This window comes from Ixodes scapularis, unplaced genomic scaffold (genome assembly GCF_016920785.2).
Source record: "Ixodes scapularis isolate PalLabHiFi unplaced genomic scaffold, ASM1692078v2 PGA_scaffold1__304_contigs__length_218370807, whole genome shotgun sequence".
NCBI lineage: Eukaryota > Metazoa > Arthropoda > Arachnida > Ixodida > Ixodidae > Ixodes > Ixodes scapularis.
The window spans coordinates 92908333-92931894 of record NW_024609846.1 but is presented as its reverse complement, the minus strand read 5'-3'; the positions used below and the strand labels follow the sequence as shown (position 1 = coordinate 92931894).

The 23562-nt window shown below is 48.9% G+C and overlaps 1 protein-coding gene across 3 annotated transcripts in view; it reads right to left on the bottom strand.

Annotated features, from left to right (window-relative positions):
- Positions 1–393: 393 nt before the first annotated feature.
- LOC8035476 (guanine nucleotide-binding protein G(I)/G(S)/G(T) subunit beta-1) overlaps positions 394–23562 on the bottom strand; it is a 41363-nt gene continuing 18194 nt past the window's right edge. For all 3 annotated transcript variants that reach the window (XM_002411339.4, XM_029979977.4, XM_029979978.4), the window contains exons 4-8: positions 22291–22584; positions 9883–10012; positions 8049–8120; positions 6691–6907; positions 394–4826 (exon numbers count right to left, since the gene is read on the bottom strand). In XM_002411339.4, coding sequence (XP_002411384.1) covers positions 4720–4826; positions 6691–6907; positions 8049–8120; positions 9883–10012; positions 22291–22584 — 820 coding nt within the window. In that variant the 3' untranslated portion in view covers positions 394–4719. The remainder of the gene's footprint in view (positions 4827–6690; positions 6908–8048; positions 8121–9882; positions 10013–22290; positions 22585–23562) is intronic.

Here is a 23562-nt window from a genome sequence, read left to right as displayed (position 1 = left end):
CGCATACCTACGTTCCCAACATACTTTTCTATGCTTGGGTAATTCGGCAAAAGGCCTATTGGGTAGACTCCAAACTTTGCTCCCCAGCTAACAATCTGAATGTAGAAAGACTAGAATAATCCCTGGAGAAAGGGAACAAGGAGGACAAAGGATAAACACACATCTCCAAACACTAATTGCATTATAATCTGAATGCACTTAAAGCACAAAACATCATTATCGGGTATTATCAAACAATTTCAGTGCGCCACCCAAAATTCATCAGTCTTGAAATTCTATCCTTCATATTCAAGGGCCGAAAACTTTTTAAGGGCCCTATGAGCCTTGTGCAAGCAAGCCACCCCGACAACTTCCCCTTCAGAGGCATAAACCAAGTAACACAACCCTCAAGAGTTTCTTTTGTACGTAAAGACAAACAGCTTTATTGGACAAGTTAAATAACATACACAAGGAAACTGGTTCACAAACAAGACTGAAAGCTACATACTGAAATAAGACACACAGGCTGGCCAGGTGTCGAAAAAACACCCGGGAACAAGTTTTTTTTTTCTTCCTTCACTCTCCGCTTTTCTTTTGCACTTTTCCCCACACTTCGAAACCATTTTTTTCTTTCAACGTGTTTGTGTTCTGTAGGTTGCATTTCCCCCCCCCCTGCACAGCTCATCAAATCCGAGTAATTGTTTTTTATATTTTTTTTGCCCAATAGAACTAAAAGCAAAACTAAAAATGCAAACAAAACCATTAGTAAAAAAACAAAAACTCAAGGAAGAGGGGAGGGGACCAGACATTTGGTGGTTTCCCTTTGCCTATTTTGTACCCTGCGAGGGAAAAAAAAAATAAAATCAAGAAGGAGCTTCAGGGGAGAGAGAGAGAATCTGAGACAGAGAGGCCAAGCAAAACCTTGACAACTACCGCCGACGCTGCCGCAGCCGATTTGCGAAAAACGGAGCTCGTCGAGAAGCCTCGACTACGGAGAAGCGCCCAAGCCGTTTTCTCCCCAAAGAGCGCTCCGTCGTGAAGTGTCCGAGCGACTGGCCGTTGGCGACGCGCGGCCAGAGCGAGGAAACAAGTCGCGTGCACGAGCAAAACCAAGTTGACTGCATACTCGGCACTGGTGGATGAGGGTGGGTGGCGACCAGTCATACAAAAGAGGGAAAGGGTCGTCGGCCGCAAAGTGCAAGGCGGGCACAGGAAGGGATGGGACGACGCTCGTGCGAGCGTCTGTGTCCTTGGTAATGCGCATACACATATGAAGATACATATTTCGTATATATATATGTATATATATATAAAGTTTCGGGCAATTTGTTCGCTCTGTCCGCTTTTTTTTCTCTTTTCCGCGACGAGGCGGGAAACAGATCGCCCATTTGCAAATCGAAAAAGGAGTCCGAGGGAAGGGCAGTCCCTACCACACGCAAGAGACGAACGAATTGCGCTCGCCTCTAGTTAACAGTCTTTTAGAGCGGCGTGCTCGCTGCACTAGCCACACTATTTTCTTTCCGTCATATAAAAAGATACGAGGTACCTAACAAAAAAAGGGGGAGGAGAAGAGTGATAGGGGGGAACGTAGGAAAGAAACGACAAACCGGAAGAGGGCCCGGAGGGCCCAGGAGAAAAGGGGGGGGGGGGGGGGGCGTACCAAAGTGCACAAGACGCTCGTCCCGAGGGGGAGGGGACCTGCCGCGCGGGGGAAGGGCGGTGCACCCTCTCCCTAAAACCGTTCCCCCTCCCCTCTTTTTGTAGCCTACACAAACCCAGCTTTTTGTTTCCCCCTCCTCGTCATCACCTTAGAAGTATGGCAGTTGTCACACTCGGGGCAGTGAGGCATCCTCGCACCAAACATCGCAAAGTTCCCGTTCCAACCACGCGAGAGAAAACCCTCGACACTGCCCGAGCGATCGACGTCCTATGTCTGCATGTGTGGGTATGTGTGTACATCTGTGTGTGTGTATATATATATGTACCAGCGACAAACCGTGACAGTGTCTCTGCATGTATACATATTCATAACAATATGTATATTTTTTTTTTTTACCCTCTTCGAAATTTTACAGAGAAGACTGCCGCCGCCGCTGCTTATGCCTGGAAAAGTGACTTGTTTTGTTCTCCCCGCCTTTGTAGCGACACTCCCGTAAAAAAGAAAAAGGAGAACATGGCAGCAGAGAGATACAATTAAAAAGGACAAAAAAAACAAGAAGCCCTCACGCAGCATTCTCGCAGCTCTTCCCCGGGACTCGAGGCAACAGCGGGGCAGGCAGGCCAACGGGAGGTCCGCGACCGAGCCGATGCATGTGCGCCAAAGCTCTTCTGCGCGGGCGGGCGGCGTGCCGGACCCACCCTTCTGCCGCGGGGGCGGACAGAAAGGGTAAGAGGGGGCAGTGAAGAGGTCGCCCAGACTGGGGCTCTTGTCCGGGCGACCACGCCACCTAGATCCCCCACGCAAACGTCCCGGCAACTGCCCGTCGCGTGAGCAGTCACGGACCTCCCTCCTGCTCGGAGAAGAGCCGAAGAAAAGGGGCGGCGGAAAAAAAAAATAAAATAAATAAAGCTACGAGGAAGAGTCTCTCCCTCTGTTTGGAAACGGGTAGATGCATGCACACACACGCACACGACGATCTCGCAGCAGACGCGTTCCCCGCCCCCCCTTCCCTCCCCTTCAGTTTTGGTCATCCTCGTGATAAGCCAAAGAGCAGGTCCGTCGGCTCTCCATGGGCGCCAGCATCCAGTTCCGGCGTTCCCGGGGTCTTGACGCGCGTCAGACTTCCCGGCGAATGCGACTTTCGCTTCATTGCAAACAAAAATGCCTCAAAATCCTAGAAAAAAAAAGGGAGGGGGGGGACGGAAAAAAAAAAAAGGAACAACCAAACCACGACCGCACACATCAGATGCACTGGCACTCACGTTTGTGGCAAAACGGACACCGCACAGAAACCAGTTCCTTCCGCCGGGCAAAAACGTGGGCAGAGGTCGGGAGGTGGAGATGCTGCAGGAGGTGGCTGGGTGAGGGGGGGGAGGGTGAGAGGAGGGGGAAGGGGGCGGCAGAAAGCGTTAGCAAAGAAAGGCGTGCACGGCACCCTGGCCCGTGAGAGTTTCATCGGCGGAAGCTATGACCTAAGCCAAACAAACCAAAGCCAAGCCGGTAGAACACACTCGCACTCTCGGCCATACGGCACTTTCGACCCGAAGAATGTGGCGAAGAAAAAGGTGGATCCGCACTGTCACTAAAGGATGGAGAGAGTAAAGGGCCGAAGAAAAGCCACCAACTCGGGCAACCTGCGCATCTGTGCGGTTCCTCAACCCGAGCCTAACGTGACCAGAGTGGTCGCATCCGGCACTAGGCGCAGAAAGGGGGACGAGAAATAAAAACCTTCGGCACGCGCCCGTATTTGCCCATTTTGCGGAAACTCGGCGACTGAGCGCAAAATTGAAACAATAACCAGATCCTAGCCCTTGTGCAGAAACGAAAAAACGGAACACACATGCCGTCAAAATTAACATTTACAAGGCTATGTACAAAAGAAACAAAAAATACAAATTGCCCCAAAAATTTGTAAGAGCCAGGGCGCCGCCAAGAGAGACAAAAAAGAAAAAAAGAAGCTTTTGAGAACGAAAGAAACAAAGCCCTTTGGGGCAGCCCAGACGTTCCGCAAAGAAACAAAAAACGTAATCCTAGTATTTTATTTCCAACTCCTCCTCAAGAAAGGACACAAATAGTACAGGCAGTAAGAGCGGAACAGGCCGGCAAACTGGCTGTGCCTTTTTGGAAAATATGCTCGCAGTTTGGCAAACTACGGCCAGATATATATAATATATATATATATAAAAAAAAAAAGCAGTACCCTTTGTCCCTGTTCGTCTCGTCGGAAACAATGTGCGCGGCCAACCTCCGAGAGCCGACGGGTCGAAGAGGTGTGGCAGCCGGGACAAAAAAAAAAGAAAGAAAGAGGGGGACAACGGGAGAACGCCTTTTCCTCACACGTACGCTCGTTCACTCATGCACACACGCACGCACGCACCTGTGACTAGAGAATTTAAAAGCTGGTGTGCCCAGCAGAAAAGACACAGACAGACAGTCTCCGTTTTCTCTTTCTCCAACAACAAGAAAAAGAAATTGGAGCGCGGGGTGGGGGGGCGGTCGGGCCGGGGACTAAACTTCGATGGATTCTCGACTCTGAGCCTGGCCCGCCGCTTCTCGCATGCGTGACGCTCAAGCACACAACCTTTCGCCCTGCGACACACACGCCGACGCACGCCCCGAAGGGCCGCCCCGGAACGCCAAGCTCAAGGCGCAATCCCCCGGAAAGGAAAAACCGGCCTCTAAGTGGAAGCAATGCTCATCCTCGAGAGCCATCCCGACGACAGAGGGGGATGCAGAAAAATTAACCGAAGAGTGCGACGAAGAGGGCAGCAAAGAGAGGAATAAGACAGAAGGAAGAGTTTGTGGGCAAGGGGAAAAAGAGAGAGCTTGGTCCAGTGCAACACGAAGAAGCGCCGCGCCACTTCCGAGAAGGAGCCCCCCCTCCCCTCCCCTTGGTTCCTGTGATTTTTTTTTGTCTTCCCTTTCCTCTTTACGGCCGGGTGTGGGAGGGAGGGGGGGAGGGAGATGAGGGGCGGGGAGTGCAGTGGAGGAGGCAGCGGGGAGGGGGAGGAAGGAGGGAAAGGAGGTATTTCCCTCTTCCTTCTCTCCTCCCTTCTCTTGCAGTTGTTGCTGTCTTTGCCCTAGTTCCATATCTTGAGAAAACTGTCCCAAGAGCCCGTGGCCACGGCCATGCCGTCTTCGGTGACACCCAGGCAGCTCACGCGGTTGTCGTGGCCCGCCAAGACGCCTGCGCAGAGAGGACAATCGGACTCGCACCGCAACGTCTGCAGCAACTCCAACTGCCCGAGAGATGGCGCGCACCAGTACAACACTGCCCCGAAGACTCAAAAGGCCCGAGTGTTCTGCGAGAAAGCGCCAACCCGTCCGAGTGGCAGGTGCTTTGACAGAGTATGTCGCAAACCTTCCGAAGGTTGAATATGACTAGGTTTGCTATCTAACTTCTAACGCAAAGTTGGACAAAAGCTAGTGACATTCCTATTTCCGACAAATGAATGACTCCGCTTGTCGAATTTCTTGGCTTCGCATCCTGTGCTGCCCAGTTGCAATCCTTTAGATTAGAATCAAAGCCAACGTTTTATATCTGTTTTCGAGCAACAGCAGAAGAGCAGGTCATTATAGGCAACCATGACTGAAACAGAACTGCAACTATCGCACGTGACACCATTGCAACTGTAGCACATGCCTTTCTCCACTAGCCTGCCTGGCAATATTAACCACTGCAAATAAACCTTTTTCTTTCTAGAGTGCAGTTTTTAGGCGCCTGTTTCTCGCTTGAGCGGCAGCGCCGTCGGCATAACTGCTCGCTGCATTATGGAACGTTCCCATAATGACGTCTCATACAATGTCACGGGGGTCACGAGAGAGGAGAAGGAGGAGGCAAGTTTATCTGCTATATTTAGCGGAAAAATTTCCCCGCTCAATTAAGCGGAAAAATTCCAATTTAGCGGAAAATGTAGCTAAATCTTTCCGCTAAATGGGAGGAGAGCAGGAGAGGAGGGGACGGGAGGAGGGGCATACCCTTCCCTCCTCCTCCTCAAGAGCTGTGCTCTAATTCTGCATTACAGGAAGTTGCAAACGTTTTTCATTTTTTACTTCCTTTCACAGCCTTGGTACTTTTGAAACGCTTAGGGCGGTTCCACTAAATGCCTTTTCCCTTACCGCAAGCCACGTTCCGCCATGTTAATGAACAGCATCCGCCACTTTTGCCATTTGTTTACATGGAGATGCTTAGCTATGCGTCGGTTTTGGCGTTGATGAATGCTGAAGCACATCAAGCGGCTCCGTTGATGGCAGAACTCGGTAAGTATGATCGGCCACTTGCGGTATCCTTTCCCGTGACGCACGAGTTTGTAGCGTGTTTATTGCATCGTGAAACGTGAATTTGCCAAGTCCGCAATCTGCGGTATCAGTTCCCGCGTCACATGGTTTGTAGCGGGTGCCCCCGTGCTTATCAATTTTTGATAAAGTTTTGCTGTGGCACCTTCAAAGATAGCCCCACCCCATGTTTTTCATCATTTATCTTTTCATTTTGGGTGGGCATCCTTACGGGATCTTAGGGTATATTTTAAGTGTCCTTCTTTCATTGTGGGCTTGAAATAATTTTGACAATACTATTAGCAACCACCTTCCGTAGATTTCGTCTTGCAAAATATAGAAAAACCTCCAGTCTAGTATACCCCGATCAGAATTGTTTTGGGGCTACCCAACGTACGGTGCCAATGCGTTTTCTTGTCGTAGGCGGTCAAAAGACCAAATCGGACGTTCGCGTCTAAATAGCGCAAGGTCGGTCCGACATCGAGGTATGACGACGCTGGTTTACGGCGTATATAGAAGTTTAGCCACCGCTAACCTAGAGTCTTTGGGGTGCATCACCTGGTAGCAATGCACAAACACACACTGATTAAACGTTTGTTTAGAATGAATCGGGCAGAGGTGGGGATTGAACCCGAGATCCACGGGTCTTGCGGCGCGCGCTTTTGCTTCACGTCCTCAGAGCCCAGTGTGCCAAACCGCTCAATTGCCGATTGCCCGCGCGAGCGGTCGATCGCCCTCCAAAAGCACGAACAGGTCTGGGGTCCGGAGGGTCTCACCGGCGCGCTCGGCCTTCATGGAGTCCCAGACGTTGCAGTTGAAGTCGTCGTAGCCGGCCAGCAGCAGGCGCCCCGACTTGGAGAAGGCCACCGAGGTGATGCCGCAGATGATGTTGTCGTGCGAGTACATGGCCAGCTCCTGGTCCGCCCGCATGTCAAACAGGCGGCACGTCGCGTCGTCCGACCCCGTCGCAAACGCATACCCGTTGGGGAAGAACTGCAACAGGAGGGAGGGGCTCCTCAGACGCGCGGCGTGGCTCCCCGGGGAGTCAACGACTTCCCACGCTCCCCTTCACCTTGCGACGAACCGCAGCGGAAGCTACGAGGCATTCCTACCAATCCGGCGCCGCAAATGAATTACGCGACCACCGTACTATCCCGAGACACGCCTAACCCCCCATTTTTGGCGCAATTTGATATTTTCAAGAACAAGGCAAGATAGCCCCCTTTTAGTAATTGCAGGGCACTGTTCAATGCTGACCTCGGCAGGAACGGTGTTACTTAGCCACGACGGCAGATAAGCAAACATTGCTGACAGGGAAGGACAGTCGTCTTTGGTTCGTGGACCCTCTCTGCAGTCGCAAGATTCGTAGGTCACAATATCTAAAACTAGCACTTTTCCCCATTTCTTTTTTTTTCTTTTTTTTTGCACTTTAGAAGTTAGTTTATCCCTTATTTTCGCCCTTTTTTTTTTTTTGCACTTTAGTAGTTCGTTTATCCCTTATTTTTGCCCGATTGGCTTTTAGGCACGTCTTTGCACGTATTGGAACTGGCCTCGCAGCGTCCTCCGCCGTCCGTCACAAGGTCGAGCGAAGTATAAATAATGAGGCCATAGTGCAGAGTTCTTTTACCGCACCTACAAGATGCCAGCACGGGCGCACAACGGACCGTTCAGCTGGGAGCCGCATTCGATTGGCGAGAAGGCAAGTCCCAAACTTGTCCGGTTTTTGCCCCACACTGGCCGCCGCCGAACGACGTACAAGAACCGGCACTACACCGATGGGACAAGGACGGCGGGGCGTCCAACACCTGGCCTCGGGCACGTGCTGGATGCCTTACACCGTACTTAGCCGGCTCGTGGGTTGCCAAAGCGTTGTCGAAGGTAGAAAGCTCGTGCCAGAGGGGGGACGACTAAACGGCCTCTCCGCCCTTCTAATCTTGTTTTTTTTCGTAGAAACGCTAAAGCACGAGGTCCTCTTGCCTATACCCTGTTGCAGGTTAACAAGAGTGGGAAAAGCTCCTCCCGCAGTTCCTGGGAGGCTTTTCTTAACCTGCATCAGAGTGTAGTGAAGCATCCTTTTCCAATTGGACATGCAGAGTGCGCAGCAAAGAGCGAGTAGCGCTGCAACAAAACTTACCGTCACTGCATTGATGTCCGACTCGTGCCCTGGGAATGTCTGTTTGCACATGCCATCGCGGACGTCCCATAGCTGTGTGGCAGAAAGCAATTTGCAATCAGACGAGGGCCCCCGCAATAAAAAAATAATTCGGCATTCGGGTGAAGAGCTTACACAGTTTACATTCACATTCCAACAAAAACTTTGGGGTTGATGTGCTAGATAGAGGAGAACCCCCAACGGACAATTGAGAATTATTTTGGACAACCCGACCATCTTTGAAAGGGCCCTCTAAAGACATTTTGGCTTCTGACCCATTTATGCCAGTACCTCATCAGTGGTTCAGGCTACTTGGGGAATGAGTAATAGCCAGAAATATTAGAGCATCACATTTTAATTCGATCGAGCAAAAACAGCTCAACGTCCGGTGGCAACACAGTGATAAAAACGCGCGAGCACCGACGTCACCGGTAAGCATTTTGTGATGGCGAGATGCTCTGTAGGCCTACCGAGTTGAATGCGATCCATGGGTTGCCAGCCAAAGCCAGGAGCTCGGTGACGAACCAAAGGTAGAGTTAATTAGAATTACGAACGACCTCATGTATGAGCTAAGTATGATCATGGGCTAGCCACATCCCACCGGAAGCCGTTCCAGTTCGAAATGACAAATGCCAAACAATGACAAATGCAAAACATAGAAGAGGTGTGCGATGAGAACAAAGTCGAAGCCCGGAACGTTTGTTTGGAGTGCGCTATAATTTCGAATGTGTGAACAGCGAAATTTAGAGATCATCCACTCCTCTCGGCAGATGGGGGGCGCTGACGCAACACACACGCAGCTGTGTTGCCGGTTTCTGTAATTTTTGCTTAATATTATGATACAGACGTTTCCCCCATAGCACACAACCGATGACACAGTGGTATTGGGCCACTTTGAGGACTACGAGGGTTTGAGCCTGAATTGTGGGACTTTTTACAAACTCCTATGTATCGGATCATGGTCGGTGCCGAAATGACTGAACTGATGTACAAAAAACATTACCATAGTCCATGGCTATACCCGATACACTAGTTTCCAGAAAAATAAACCAACAAGAGACTAATACATGAATGTGAAGGAAAAGGTTAAAAGCTTGATTAGTGATATGCTGAATCGGGCAGAACAGATGAACTCTGTTCAACCCGAAATCCGGGCAGAGCAGAACAGATGAAGCCGGCCCGCAGGTGCTTTACAAACGCAACATTGTTCTGATGACATGAGCCGGACACATTGCTGCCTAAGTCACGACTGGTAGGTTTTACCTTGCTTTCCCGATAACATGTGTATAATGGGTTGACAACTGAAAACATGAAGTCCACAAAGCACAGAGAAAAAAGTGAACCTTGTCCCTACATTACATCCCTCCCCTCTTAGCAAGATGCAGTCTCGTTCGTTAAGTGGGGCCATTATAAGTGGCCTCGACTATATGAAAAAGAACACAAGCGAAATAGCCTACATTAGTGCTTGTGCTGCTTCTCAATCAACAAATATGGAGGGGGAAGGGGGGTTCCGCGGCACTTTTTCAAGCTCCCTGGGGTTCTGGGGGACCAAAAAGTTTGAGAACCCCTGTTGTAATGCAACAATGTCTACAACAAGTCAAACTCTTTCGAACTTGGCTAAGAGCACGAACCCCGAGGTTTGACAAAAATTTGCGACAGCCCAGTTCCTAGGAATCCGGGTGGAGAACCCGTGCCACACTGGTTTCAACTGCTTGGGGGTTTGGGGCTCCATCGGGCAGCAAGGCCTTCGATCCCTGTCTCCCTACCCAACAATGCTGCTAAGAAGCAAAAAAAAGAGAAAAAGAGTAGGACCCACCTTGGCAGAGGCATCACACGCCCCCGACACGAAGGTTCGGAAGTCGGGGGACAGCGAGAGGGACATGACGTCTCCGGTGTGTCCCGTGAACGATGTGCACTGCTGGCCAGTCTCTATGTCCCACAGAGCACTGCACAAAACGGGGGAGGGGGGTGTCAGATGCCGTCCCACTTGCTCGGAAAACACCACCACCACAACAAATACCATGTTTGCTTGATCCTAATGCGCAGGCATACTTAGCTCCCAGATATTCAAAAAAGTGTACTACTGCCGATTCTACCTCGCAGGTAAAAGAATGAAGTTCAACACATACCTCATAGAACAGATTTAAGAAATGCACGCCAGCACAAAAATAGATACCGTGCACCAGTCGCTGTTGTTAAGAGTCCAACGATGGTTCTTCACTGCCACAGAGATAATCATTGCTTCCGTATGAATCGTTTGAAGTGCTGCACCTCTCGCATTTGTAGAAGTGCGCAACCGTCGCCTCTGCGAGGGTCGTCTTCCAAACACTTTGCGAGCTTATCGGGTCACTGGGATTGCGAGGCAACGCAGTGCTGCTCAATTATCTTTTCCTGCCAGCGTGATGACTTTCAGTTTAAGGGGGGATACGGTCCCGAAATTCCATTTTTTTTCCGAAAAAATGCATTTTCAAAAAATATTATATTTGGTTTCACTATGTTCTGAAGCATAGTTTCAGAAAGTTTTATTTATAAATGCGGAGCATTTATTTCGCAAAAAATTATTTTCGGCAAGCTCGCGGCCGCGCGCGGCGACCCGCCGAGCGAGCAGACGGCGAAGTTCGGCATTTTCAAATTAGGCCTACTCCGCGCTCGTTCCACGCAGCCGAGATATCTTACCCCCGTTAGAAGCGCAGTTTCTTCTAGTTTTTGCCCATAGAAGCTTGCTACGTTTGAGGCTATCTGTGTCCCGGGAGAACCAGGAGAACCCCGTACATACAAGCAGAAAAAACACGGGAACTATGATACCAGCAATCCCATTGGTTGTGACCCGAAACAGGGCTCACGATTGGCCACCTGCGCGCGCTATCGGCAGCTTCTTTCGCTTCTGATCGTATCGCTAGTTCGCCGCTGTTTAGATTCGTTTTCCCTCTTTGTTCCCGGTAGTTTTTCTGCCAAGAAATGCCTGCTTCCAAAGTTAGTACTCGCAGTAGCTTTGGCCGGCGTTCTCAACGGCGGAAACAAAGGGCTGGCGGACGGGGACCCGTCTCCGCCGGCACCATCGTCGCCATCTCCGCCGCTCTCGTCACGATCTTCAAGCTCAACTGGTGCTTGGCGGACAACGGAGCCTACAGCTTCATCTCCGAATCTGATGTGCTGACCACGTTCGAGAGGAAGCTCAGCCTGCACGATTTCAACGCGGGGATTACGGACGACCTGCAGCTGAAAGACGCTCCCGTTGAAAAGCCCCTGAACGGCTCCTCAATGTGTTCGCCATGCAGACTCTTGTTGCGATTTTACTCTGCCTCAAGTGCCACGGAAAACTACTGAGCTTGCGAGAAGAAATTGGCACCAATCTTCAGTTTGTTGTTAGCTGTTCGACTTGCGGAGACATCGTCGCGACACCGCACTCACTATCAATTGGCAAGTTTCGAGAGAACGAACTCGCGGTACGTCTAGGCGTCGTTGGAAAAGACTGTGGCATCAGTTTCACAAAGCTCACGAATCTCTTCGGGGGCCTCAACGCACTGCCCTCCTCATGCTCATGTAGTTGAAGGTGCCACCAATGACTCGGGTAAATTTCGAGTTTCTGGCATCGTCCGAAAATAAAATAAAAAGTTGAAACTTCAAACGCATTTTTCTCAGTTTCACTTTTTGGCAGGAATTCTTGTTTTAGGAGAGCTATCGTTTGACATTCTGAATACAGAGGGACATCATTCAAGGTTTTCTGGGACTGAAATTCTCTGGGGAACAAGATAGACTACTTCACAGTTCAAAAAATCTACTCCTTCATGAAAAAAAGAAAAAAAAAATGTTTAAATAAAAATTTTACGTTTTTTTTTTTAAATTTTTGGTTGTTCTTATTTTTGCTATAATTGAATATTTTGCAATTTATTTTTTATCTAGGTTGCACTGTGGGTATTGTTCTTCAATTTAAAGCAAAAAGTTTGCCACCAGCTAATTTTATTTTTCTACGATAGACTTCCTAATGAAGTGTCTTTTTTCTGAAGTGCAAGAACCGTAGCATACTGTAAAGTTGACCAATAATGCTAAAACTTTGCAGATTATCCTTCCTCATAGTGCTGAAATAACCCTCAAAATTGTAATCAAATTGGGTGAAGGGTTCAAAAGTTGACCCTCCCAGGCCATATCCCCCCTTAAATAAAGCCTACCGGTGGAATTTCTCGTTTTTCTATTTTTAAAATGGCAAACACGAACCCGTAGATGCGAGAGAATGCGCCTCATACGGACACGAACAACAAATGGCGAATGTAAACAAATGCTCGCAGTGGCGATGGGGCTAGCCACTGTATGCGGAGCATTGCATTTTTCTTTTGCGTTTCAGTTCTTGGTTTCAATTGTATAGCGCACGTAGTTCTGGGCACCGATTTTGGCGAAAAGAAGTGTGCATTAGAATCATGCAAACACGGTAACTGCTCTATTACCAAAGTACCATCTTTTCCGATCTACGAGTTGCATGAGACGCACCGACAAAAGGTTGTGACAAATCGCACCTTATACACCTTATAATATGGTATGTTGCCTTGCATTAAAATACCGGGGCAAGCAGCCACCAACAATTTGAAGACAATCCTGAAAATTTGGAGGACGGCCATTTACCAGGTCCAAGAGCAAAAATACAGAAGAGGCACGATAAGGTGGGCTTCACCGCCTTCTTCCAGTGCGCTCCGACAGGCGGCCAAAGTGGAAAAGCATTTCAGCTATACTCCATTTCACAATAACTTTGCGAACTGTGGGGGCAACGACCCCTGCGACCCAATAAGAGCATCGGAGTAAAGCATCTGACAACATTCCATGGTCGAGGCCACAGAGGCCTCATTACTGTTGGAGCAACAGTGCTGTCCATGACAAAAAGTTGTTCTAAGTTTCTTTTCCTTTTAATGACAATTGGACTTGCACAATCCTCTCTCTACCAACAATATATAAAATGAACGGGAATTCATACTCACAAATTTGCGAGTTTCAATTCTATTTAAGCGCCGTGGACGTTGGCAATCGCAGCCGTGTAATTGACCGCTTCCGCTCAAAACATTGCACTGTGCCCTGGGATTAGCACCCACCATAAATTCACAAGTAAATTGAGTGTATGCTTGTCTCGTAAACTGTTCCAAAAGAGCTCGCTATTCTAGCGGACGGCAATGTTGAGGCAGTGGATATTCATCAGAAGTTGGTTGGTTTCGCAGCAGACGACTCTTGGCCAGCAGACGACAGCTGGTTTCTCCAGGCCTCGCATTTGGTGGAGCAACACACGTTACCGTGACGTTGTGTCACGTGCCTCACTCCGACGCTCTTTTTGGGTCGCAGGGGCTGTAGCCTCCACAGTTCGCCAAGTTATCATGAAAGGGAGCATAGCTAAAGGGATGACTGGGATGGGCACTTGATATGTCCTTAGTTATCCTTCGAAAATGGTGGGTGCATATTGCGACAAGGGGCAAATGTTCAGTAATCTACAGCACTTGCAGCTTGCCTTGGGTTTAATTTCAGGTCTCACTCACACAACCTTAGCACGAAAAAAAAAAAAAAGAAAAGAAGAGGGGTCTAACAGCATAGTTGATTATAGATGGGACCCCAGACAAGGACGTTGCATTGTTTTAGATATGGCAGTCGTTCAATAAGTTCCTTGTCACGTATCATATTCGCAATGTTCTGTATGCAGGCAGAGCGTGACTGTGCCGCGGCATTGCATCGACAAGTGCACACGTTGACGACGACCTAGCAGCCACCGCTGGGGGCCTGGCACCAGGGGAGTATTATCAAGATTTCAGACCCTCTGAATTAATGGCGACGCACGATTGCTGTTGCTCTGAATCGCAGGGGTGTGTCATGGTACTGAAAGTGGTTCTCTTCCATGCAAGCATTTTTAACTTTGAATCATTCCTTTTTCTTGTCTCAAAAATGACAGGTCAATACTGCCACCACTGCTAAATTTTATCACAGCATGTAGTAGGGGCAATATGAACCCGTGCGCTCAATTGCCCGACTCTTTTGCCCGAGAAAGCATTCCTTCATCTGAATCCAGATGGAGAAAGCCTATTTGTAAGTTCTGTTGTCAGAGATTTAAGAAAGAATGAGCAGCACTTGGATGCAGTGTTCAATTACACAATGTCAGAGGACAAGAAACTGCATTCATAAATCTGCTTGTTGCCATGAATTTGAACTGGCTCACTCAGAAAAGTGGAAAAGAAAAACACCCCCTGTCGACAGTGCGGCGTCATCAGCAGCTTCCGCCCCTACAGTAAACTTTGGAGAGAATTTTGTGACCGAAAGCATGTTGAAGGTCTCTGGAAGCAGTTACCTGTGAGGGTGCTCTTTGTCATGAATACTACACTTCAACAAAGTGCTGTCCTTCACAATGTTAAAGGGAGGCTGCCCTCAAGATGGTATTTCAAACTACTACTGTCCACAACTGGCAATGCAGACATTTAAACCCATTTGCCATGAAAGCATATACAGATTGTTTGATTTTAATTGAACCAGATAGATCCTGGAATAGCCGTGAAAGGTACACTATTGCTACCTGTGCAGGAGAGTTATACTATGGCCGGGAAGACATAGTTTAGGAGGCTAATTTTCATGCAAGTCGGATAATTAACGAAAAATGTGACAATTCACTCTTTAATTATTAAAAATAAACATAAGGTTCCAACTATAAACTTGCCAAGCGTCATCTGAAACCACTAAATAAGCCACTTTGAGAAAGATTATAAGTGTTGGGTGAGGGAGGTGAGCAAAAGTTTCCCCTCATGCAGCAGGCAAAACACTGACTGTCCGAAAACGTGGACAAAACGAACATCATCCACGTTTTTCAACTGCCAATGTTGCATAAGTGGAAACTTTAGTGCACCCCCCCCCCTCCAAATCTTTCTAAAAATGACAGATTTAAAGGTTGTAGACGGTGCTCGGCGAGTTTGCACTTGGACAAGTTTGCAATTGGAATAGGTTTATTTACAGTAATTAAAAGTTCAACAAATATTAGTTAATTATCAGACTTATCAAAAAAAGATTAGCCTCCTATATTATGTTGTCCTGGCCGTATAACTCACCTGCACAGAATGCATTAGTCTAGCTTCCACAGCTTTTTTAAAATGAAGCTTTTCGAATTAAAACCAAACATTCTGCATAACATTGTTGCCACGCCTCCTGTATGTACACTGCACAACGCTGTTAATGCAAACAAAACATTTAGGCTTCTTTACACTCGCATAGCTTCCCTACACTCGCAGTGCTAGGTTGCAGCAACCGTCTGGCCTCAGACTCGCAAAACTTGTGGTATTTTTGCCCAGCAACGACAAACAAATGAAACCAACAAGGTGAAATGTACATCGCCTGCAGAAGCAGCCCTTCACCGTTGCTGCCCAAACTCGTCCCTCCACAGTGACAGGTCAGACCAACTTTTGGCACAAACTCCGAGAGACTTTCCTCGTGCTTGGCACAGCCATGCAGTGGGACACCGGTTTAAATATTCCTCCGCCACTGTTTCGTTACGTGGTCACCGGGCCCAAGATATGCTCCAGTTCACTCCCCCGTAGGCCCAATTATCGCCATCTCTGCACTGCCACTTTTGTCTACTAGGCTGTGGAACTAGTTTTGAGCATGCACAATAGTTCTACAGTAAGAAATATCAAGTGTCATACATGCGCTGAAAAAGTGAGAAAGGATGACTGGAGAAAAAGAAGAGACAATCGCTATTTTGCCGCAACACGCTGTCTGCGTAGAGCACTGTTGAGGCTATGTGTCGTTTGCTACAAGCTTTCTTCTTCGCCCAAATAAAAGTTGCGTTCAAACGTGGAGGAACTTCGTTCAGGAATACCGTAAAAACCCGCATATAATACCAGTTTTTTTTTTTTCTTTCAAAATTTGCCATGTAAAATATGCGGCTCGTATCATACGCGGGTCCCAACAATTTTCAGCTTTGATGTGTTGAATGTCTAGTCGAACTCTACCGCGTGACTCTTTCAAGCTAGTTCAGACCCATCGCAATAAACATCACTCTTTTGTTCTTTGTTCGTAAAAATGTCGTCCCGTCTCGTCTCTCTACGTCTCGCTAAAAGATTCCTTATTATTTGGTGCCGAAAACTCGGGAATGACCACGCGACGAGACGTAAAGGTAGTAGCCCCGAGAGCGGACACAAGCGTCGCTGCGGTCGCCGCGCCCTGATTGGGTGAGGTGTACCGTGACGTCGGGGAGAGGACTCCGCTCCGCGATCTCGCATCGGCTGGCTTCCCAGCACCGGTTTCCTGGTTTGTTTGGCGTTGTGTTCCGCAAGCTCTTCGAAGAGCTGGACTTCGTTTACCCGGTGCCGGTGTACAAGACGTTGAGTTTGGCCAATATTGACGTGCTTCTGTACATTTTACAGGCCTGCTTGTCCCTTTTACCTTTGAAATTAGGTTACAATTCCCGAAAGCTATCGGTGGAGGCAATTTCGCCGATGAACCTCCCCGTCCGTCCACACAACACAAGGCAATCTTGCGAGGGGTCGGTGAAGCGGTGGCGCGAGTGTTTCAGACGCTGAAATTCTGTTCCTTGCATGTTCATGATTTAGGACGATATTACATCCTGCCTTCGAGGCATTTGAAGTGGCATTTATATCATGGGCCTTTGGGTGGTCGGCAAATTAGCTCGCGACCCCGACTCTGCGCTGCCACTCTGCATGCGCTGGTTCGCAGATTTTTTTAGGGCCCTGCGTCTGATGATCTTTGAAGTGCTCGTGGAACAGGGTTGTTTTACAAAAATCAAGCTTCTTCGTGAATTAATTATATAGTTTATACACATATGCAGGCATATTTCTTAGAAGATGCACAATTACTGGAAATTAGTTTGTATGGTAGCAGGAAAAACGGCCGAATTTCCCCCAGTTGCCTGTATGATATGTATGGAACTGCCCAAAATATGCACAGCAATAGTGCCGTAATTTGGAAGGTTTATACTTTTTTTCCGACATTCTTTATTCCAGCCTTGGGTATTCGGAAAATACACCGTTTTGTCTGAATTGTCATTTCCAATTAAAAGAGACACTGCTGCAGGTCGCCAAAATCTTCCTCAGCGTCCAAACTCCCTACAGATGGACTCTCTGACAACAAAGGAAAACAGGAGTAAAACCAAGCATTCGAGCGTCTGTCCAGTAGTAGCAGAAAATGTTGAACCTGTGAAGGGCGACAGTCTGCGTGAGAAAAGCTTCTGGTATTTTAGCTTCAGGACAATTTGATTTAAGCAAAATCTCAATTTTAGGGCTTAAGGGACTAATAACGATCTAGACATTTTCGCTTACGTTTGTTATACATTACTTGAGGGTTGATATAAACAAGTCCACAGATATCACCCATGTAGTCCATTGAAATACTATCCGAATCCAGCAAAGGTCAAATGCGAGGCATGTATACAATAAATGTTCCTTGTTTTTTTTTACTTTGCCCCTGCATTTGGGCTGTTTTACTTGTGATTCTCTCCCCATGGCCCAGACAGTATTCAGCACATTGCTCGAGCAGCATGCAGCTTTTCTGTTTCGGCGATCTTGTCTAAAAACAGAGATAAAGAAAATACTGTCTAAGCTTGTAATAACAGACCTTGATTTTGACCAAAATTTCGGTCTGTTGTAAAACGAGTATGTTGTATGCAGATATGAAGTTGAGTCTATCGTGCATAGAGGAAATCCAACCGAACTTCACAAATCTGTATGTTTTATCCTTATGTTTGTTGTAACCAGGTCTGTTATAACGAGTTTTGACTGTAGTATACATAACCTGCCAATTCATTCAGATTATCAGCAGCATTTATTGTGAGAGATGTAAATCTATTGTGATGCTCCTGCAATTGTGGCCATATTTCTTTATTTTCATATACCAGCTGCGATTCATGCGTTGGTTGCCCTGTCAATCATGCTTAAAATGTTGGTTCATGTTTCGCCTGTAGCTACAAGCCATACCTCAATAAGGGCAAATATTAAATTTTACACTTTCTACGAAAAACATGCCGAAAAGAAATTGGATAGAAATGAGCGCGCCGACAGCTAGCGCCGCCACAGCCTCCACCAGGCGAGCGAGGCGAGTCGGGAAAAATTCTCTCCTCGTTGTGACGTCACCCCGGTTCGCCTTAAGGGGGCGCCACGCGAACTTCTCGGGGCTAATAGCGACGCGACGGAACCTAGAAACTTGACGACGCTTCGACACGAAACAACACTTTGAAGAGGCCGCAACGAACTAGGTCTAACGAGAAGAACGACAAGCATGGAGTGCCTTCAAACGAAACAAGCGGTGACTCGATCCGAAATCCAAGGGCTCAGCGAGGAGCTTCAAGCCACGAGAACCGAAGACCAGGAGCCTGAACAAGAAGAGACTCTCGAAGATCACGGACGATCTGGAGATCCTGGCAAGAGAGCTCAACCAGTAAGACGCGCTCATCGAGCCTTAGTGACGAACGCGAACCTTGCCAAAGAGTATCAAGGCGTTTGAGAAGGCCAAGGACTCGTAACACGGATGCGAACACGAATCGGACACCTACAACGAGGAACGTCATCAGTCAGCGGGAACAGCGTTTCTGAAAGAGACGCCCGATCGACCGGCCAGTCCGAACACCGTGCAGGGCAGCTTCGGCTGCCGAAGCTCGAGCTACAGCAGTTCAACGGGAACAGGTTGGATTGGCTTCCATTCTGGGAGCAATTCAACCAAGAGATACATGAGAATGACGCCTTTTCAAGTGTAGAGAAGTTTCTGTACCTCCAAACGGCGTTGACTGGAAAGGCGGCAGCATCAATAAGCGGCATCCAAGCTACAGAGCAAAACTACACCTACGTTGTGGAGTTGCTCAAAGAAAGATTTGGGAAGCAAGATGTGTTGGTTCAACAGCACCTTACGCAGCTGTTAAATCTGCTGCACGTGAAATCACTGAGCAATGTCGTCACCCTCCCGCGCCTCCACAACCACATCCACAAGAACATCGCCGGACTGAAGATCCTCTGCGTCAAGTCCGACAGCTACGGGGCGATATTGTGTGCCACTCTGTTCCGCGTGTTTCCTGCGGATTGGGCAGTGGAGTTTTACAAGCACAAGGCACAGGGCAAGCGGAAGGTCGTGCCCGATGATTCGACTCTTGACGCCATTTTAAGATCACTTCGTACCAGGCGCGAGAAGGTGCACGATGGCAGCACACAAGCCCAACCTAAGCGACAGCACCAAAGGAAGGAGATCAGCTGCTTCCCTCACTGTTGGAGCCAAGCCCTCAAATGAAAGGTGTGTCTTCTGCTCTTCCCCCTCACACGACACATCGCAGTGCAACGCAAGGATACCACTAGAAGAAAAGAAGAAGCTGTGAACTGAGAGAAGGTGCTATCGATGCGCGAAGAAAGGACACTGCGAGGGAGTGCAGAAATCGGACCCTTCGCTGCACGACGTGTAATCGACGCCACATCACCCCGCTTTGTGACCCCCCTGCTTCATCTATCAGCGGCGAGACTGCTACCGAACCGCACTCCACGGCATCACTAAATTCCACCAGCAAAAACACTGGGTTGTTGCAGACTGCTCAAGTGTGGGTCGACGGACGAAACCGGAGGCGCTTAGCTCGCCGTCTGTTCGATCGGGGCAGTCAATGCTCATTCGTCACTGAGCACCTTTCACGAGAACTGAAGGTAGAGGTCACAGGCAAGGAGGAGGTAACAATCTATCCCTTTGGCGGAGCAACTAACGTCACGAAGAAGAAGCGACGTCTTGTGAAAGTGTGGCTGAGAAGCCAGTGCAGCTGTAAGGAGCACTGTATGGAGGCCCTCGAGATTGAGGACATTTGTTCCGACCGACTAGTCCTGCCGGACGCTGATCAAAACTGCTGGCCTGGCAGAGCGGAGCTAGAAGTTGTCACATTCCCACCTGCCTACGAACTTACACAAGCCATCGAAATATTAGTTGGAGCAGACCACTATTGGAGGATTTTGAGTGGAGAGGTCCGCAAGCTGGAGGGACCCTTGGTTGCAGTCAAGACGGACTTTGGCTGGATACTCCAATGCCCTATTCCTCAGATTACCCCGTGGTATCCTGCACCACTGCGACAGTCGTGGAACAGACATCAAGCCCCTCGGACGAACTTCGAGCCTTCTGAAAACTAGAGTGCCTCGGAATCACAGCGAATGACTGTGCAGAGGGAGGAGAGAAAGAAAAAGCAAGGGAAGATTTCACTTCATCCCTTGCCCTCGTCGATGGTCGGTATGAGGCAAACCTCCCTTGGAAGTCCCTGGATTGCCCTCTGGTGAACAATGAAGCCATCGCAGGAGAGTGCCTGGACAGACTGATGCGTCGACTGAGAGGCAACAACGAAAGGCTAACCGAGTATGACACAGCGATCCACAGCTACCTGAGAGAGGGCTTCGCTGGGGAGGTGACAGAGGCTGAGGTCAATGTCACTTCAGACAGAGTCAACTACATGTCGCATCATGCTGTTTTCCGACCCGATAGCTCCACAACCAAGATGCGCATCCTGTTTGATGCTTCTGCGAAGGCGCCTGGCTGTCAGTCCCTTAACGCCGCATTGGCCACCGGTCCACATCTCAACCCTGACCTCCTCAAAACTGTGCTCAACTTCCGATGCCATGAGATTACACTCACTACGACATAGAGGAGGCTTCCCTACAAATTGTGGTCAAGCAAGAGGATCGAAATGCCCTCCGTTCCTTATAGTACACGCATCCGCCATCAGGAGACTCGACAAATGCAGAAACTGAAGTTCCATTCGGCACGTTCCATTTGGCGCTACAAGCAGCCCCCTCATGCTAGCAGCGACTGTCAAGCATCACCTTGTCAACGTCTCTCAGGACTTGGCGGACACAGCAACAGTACTGAGCAACTGTTTGTATGTTGATGACTTGATCACTGGCGCAGACACGGTAGAAAGAGCTACAAGCCTCTACGAAGCAGCTCAGCGAATTCTGAGCTCAATGGGGATGAAGTGGAGAAAGTGGAGCTCAAACAGCGACTCTCTTCAGCAACGATTTAATGAAGATGGACTTTGGAGGCCGTCCTGTGAGACAGTAACTCCAAACTCTGCTGTGACGCGAGTTTTAAGACTCGAGCAGGACAGAGATAGAGATGAGCTTAAGTATCCCTTGGGAACCACTCTGGAGCTCCTGACCATCAACCGCAACACCAAGCACTTCGTCCTGCAAGCCTCGGCGAGGATCTTCGACCCTTTTGGACTTCTCAGCCCAGAAACAATATCGGCAAAGATGCTGTTCCAAGAGCTCTGGACGCTTGGGATCGACTGGGACACACAGCTACCGCCAGGAGTGAGTGTAAGGTGGAACCAATGGATAGAGGCTCTACCTCATCTCAATTCCACGTCACTATGCTTGCGACAAGAATGCGACCAAGCTGCACATCTTCATTGACGCGAGTCCCCAGTCCTATAGGATCTAGGCAGGGTCCCAGAGAGCGCCACCGTCTGTTGATCATCAGCGCCACCGTGGCCAAATGAGGCAAGACTGGGACGGCTAAAATCTGCAGCGCCGCCGGCGTACCCTTGCAGGATTACGTTATAACGTGCGGCAACCAACTCCGAGCGTTGTGTTGCCGCACGTTACGCTACCAACTGATTTAAGATTCTATCAAACATTAAATATATAAATGTGCATCCGTGTGTGGTTGTGTCGTTCTAGGCATTAGGGAGTAGTAGGAGGTGCCTTCCACGATAGGTATAGTATAGAGGCAACCAAAAATGGGAGCTAGTTGAACAAAATTGAACACCAAAATATTACAGCCAAATATAAGTGAAAGCAAATAAACAAGGTCAGTTTCCTTTTTTTTTTTAATGTTGTTTGCGCGTGCCTCAAGATAACAAAAGAGAAAACGTCGTCGACCTTCCCTCCTTTACAAAAGCGCACTGCAAAAGCGAAACTCAACTCTAACGCAAACGCACACCACTTGCGTTGGCTTCTATGCGCAATACTAAAACACTCCAGTAAGGTACAATCCCACACCGTCAGCAGCACTACGTTGTGACAGTGAAGAGTGTTGTTTGCATTCGGAAATGACGTTTCGCGAGCCATGATCGCGCGCAGTTCCGCCGTTCCCGCTGAACAGGAAAATCGGGGACCCTCACTGGACCGCTTCCCGTTTCTGCCGCAGGAGGGCGAGCGTCGAGCTGGAGACTCGAATAGCCGCGGACACCTTGACAAGGCCAACGAGGGCCTCTCGGCACATCTTCCCAGCATGCCAGAAGACCCACCAGGTCATGTCCCCGGAGCTGGTGACGATCTGGTTGTCGTCGACGAAGCGGCAGCAAGACAGGTAGCCCGTGTGTCCCGGCAGCTCTCGGCTGACGCGCACATTGCCCTCGCGCGTCTTCAGGCTGTAGATGGAGCAGATGTTGTCCAGGCCCCCGCAGGCCACGTAGCTCCCGGTCGGGGCGTAGGCGCACGTCATCACCCAGCTCGACCGCAGTGGGATCGCATGCACCTTGTTGGTGGTGTATGCATCCCACACTATCAGCTTGCCGTCCTGGGACGCCGACACCAGGTAGCTGCAGGGGGGAGACCACATCAGTCGAGTCGGACGGGGAGAAGTCTCTATGCAATCTGCGGCAATATGTCACCTAACTTGGCAAAGAGCAAACGCTACGACCCCCTCAAGCCAATCGGAGCGACGGAGGCGAAGCACGTGGCAGCGCTTACCAAATGTACAGAGGCGAGAGCATAACCCAAGCACAGTTGGAGAAGAGGGGAACTCCCCCATGTCTTGTAATCCAGACATCGCTTTTGTTCCCCTCGTAGGTTATAGCAAGTAACTCAAATTTTTCACGAAAACAGTTTTTCTGTCTTTTATTCGTGACTTTAACAGTACTGCGCGCAACTAGTGAGACAGAGTGTAGTCACGTGCATCCCTTCGGCACGTCGGTCAGCTCGCCAAGACTGTTGTAGCCTTCACCCTCTGCCAGGCTACATTGAGTAAGGTAAAGTGCTAGCCAAAGGGAGTAAAATGCCGCACGAAGTGTTTCCGGCATACTAAGTTATGAAGTCGACCGCCACACTACGACAGCGAGAAATATGGTAGGTCAATTTAACCACTTTTTCTTAACAGCTTAATGTGCTATCGTGGACACAGCTGGCTATGATGCGCAAGCGGTGGTTTTCTTGTGATCCCAGTGTGATATGCTCTACAAAAGAAATCAGACTTTCAATTCCCCTCTGATGTTCATTATTCTCCCAGTTTGTGTTTACACTCCCATTTGGTCACTAGCTAGGCACGAGGCAGACAATGCCGCGGCTCTTGCCAATGTTATAGCCAGCCGTGTCCAAGACAGTATGGCTTTTATGCTGCCCCAGCTGCAATGCCATATAGTGAGCTCAGACTGCAACACCCTGTACTCCTTTTTGAATGTAGTGCACGATGCTGCAACATCTGTTGGCACGGGTTCACAGATTCGTCTTTTTTTTTTTTTTGCACATGCCCTAATGCAAATAAGATGTTAGATAAAGCCATGGGCTCGTGCTGAAAGCTT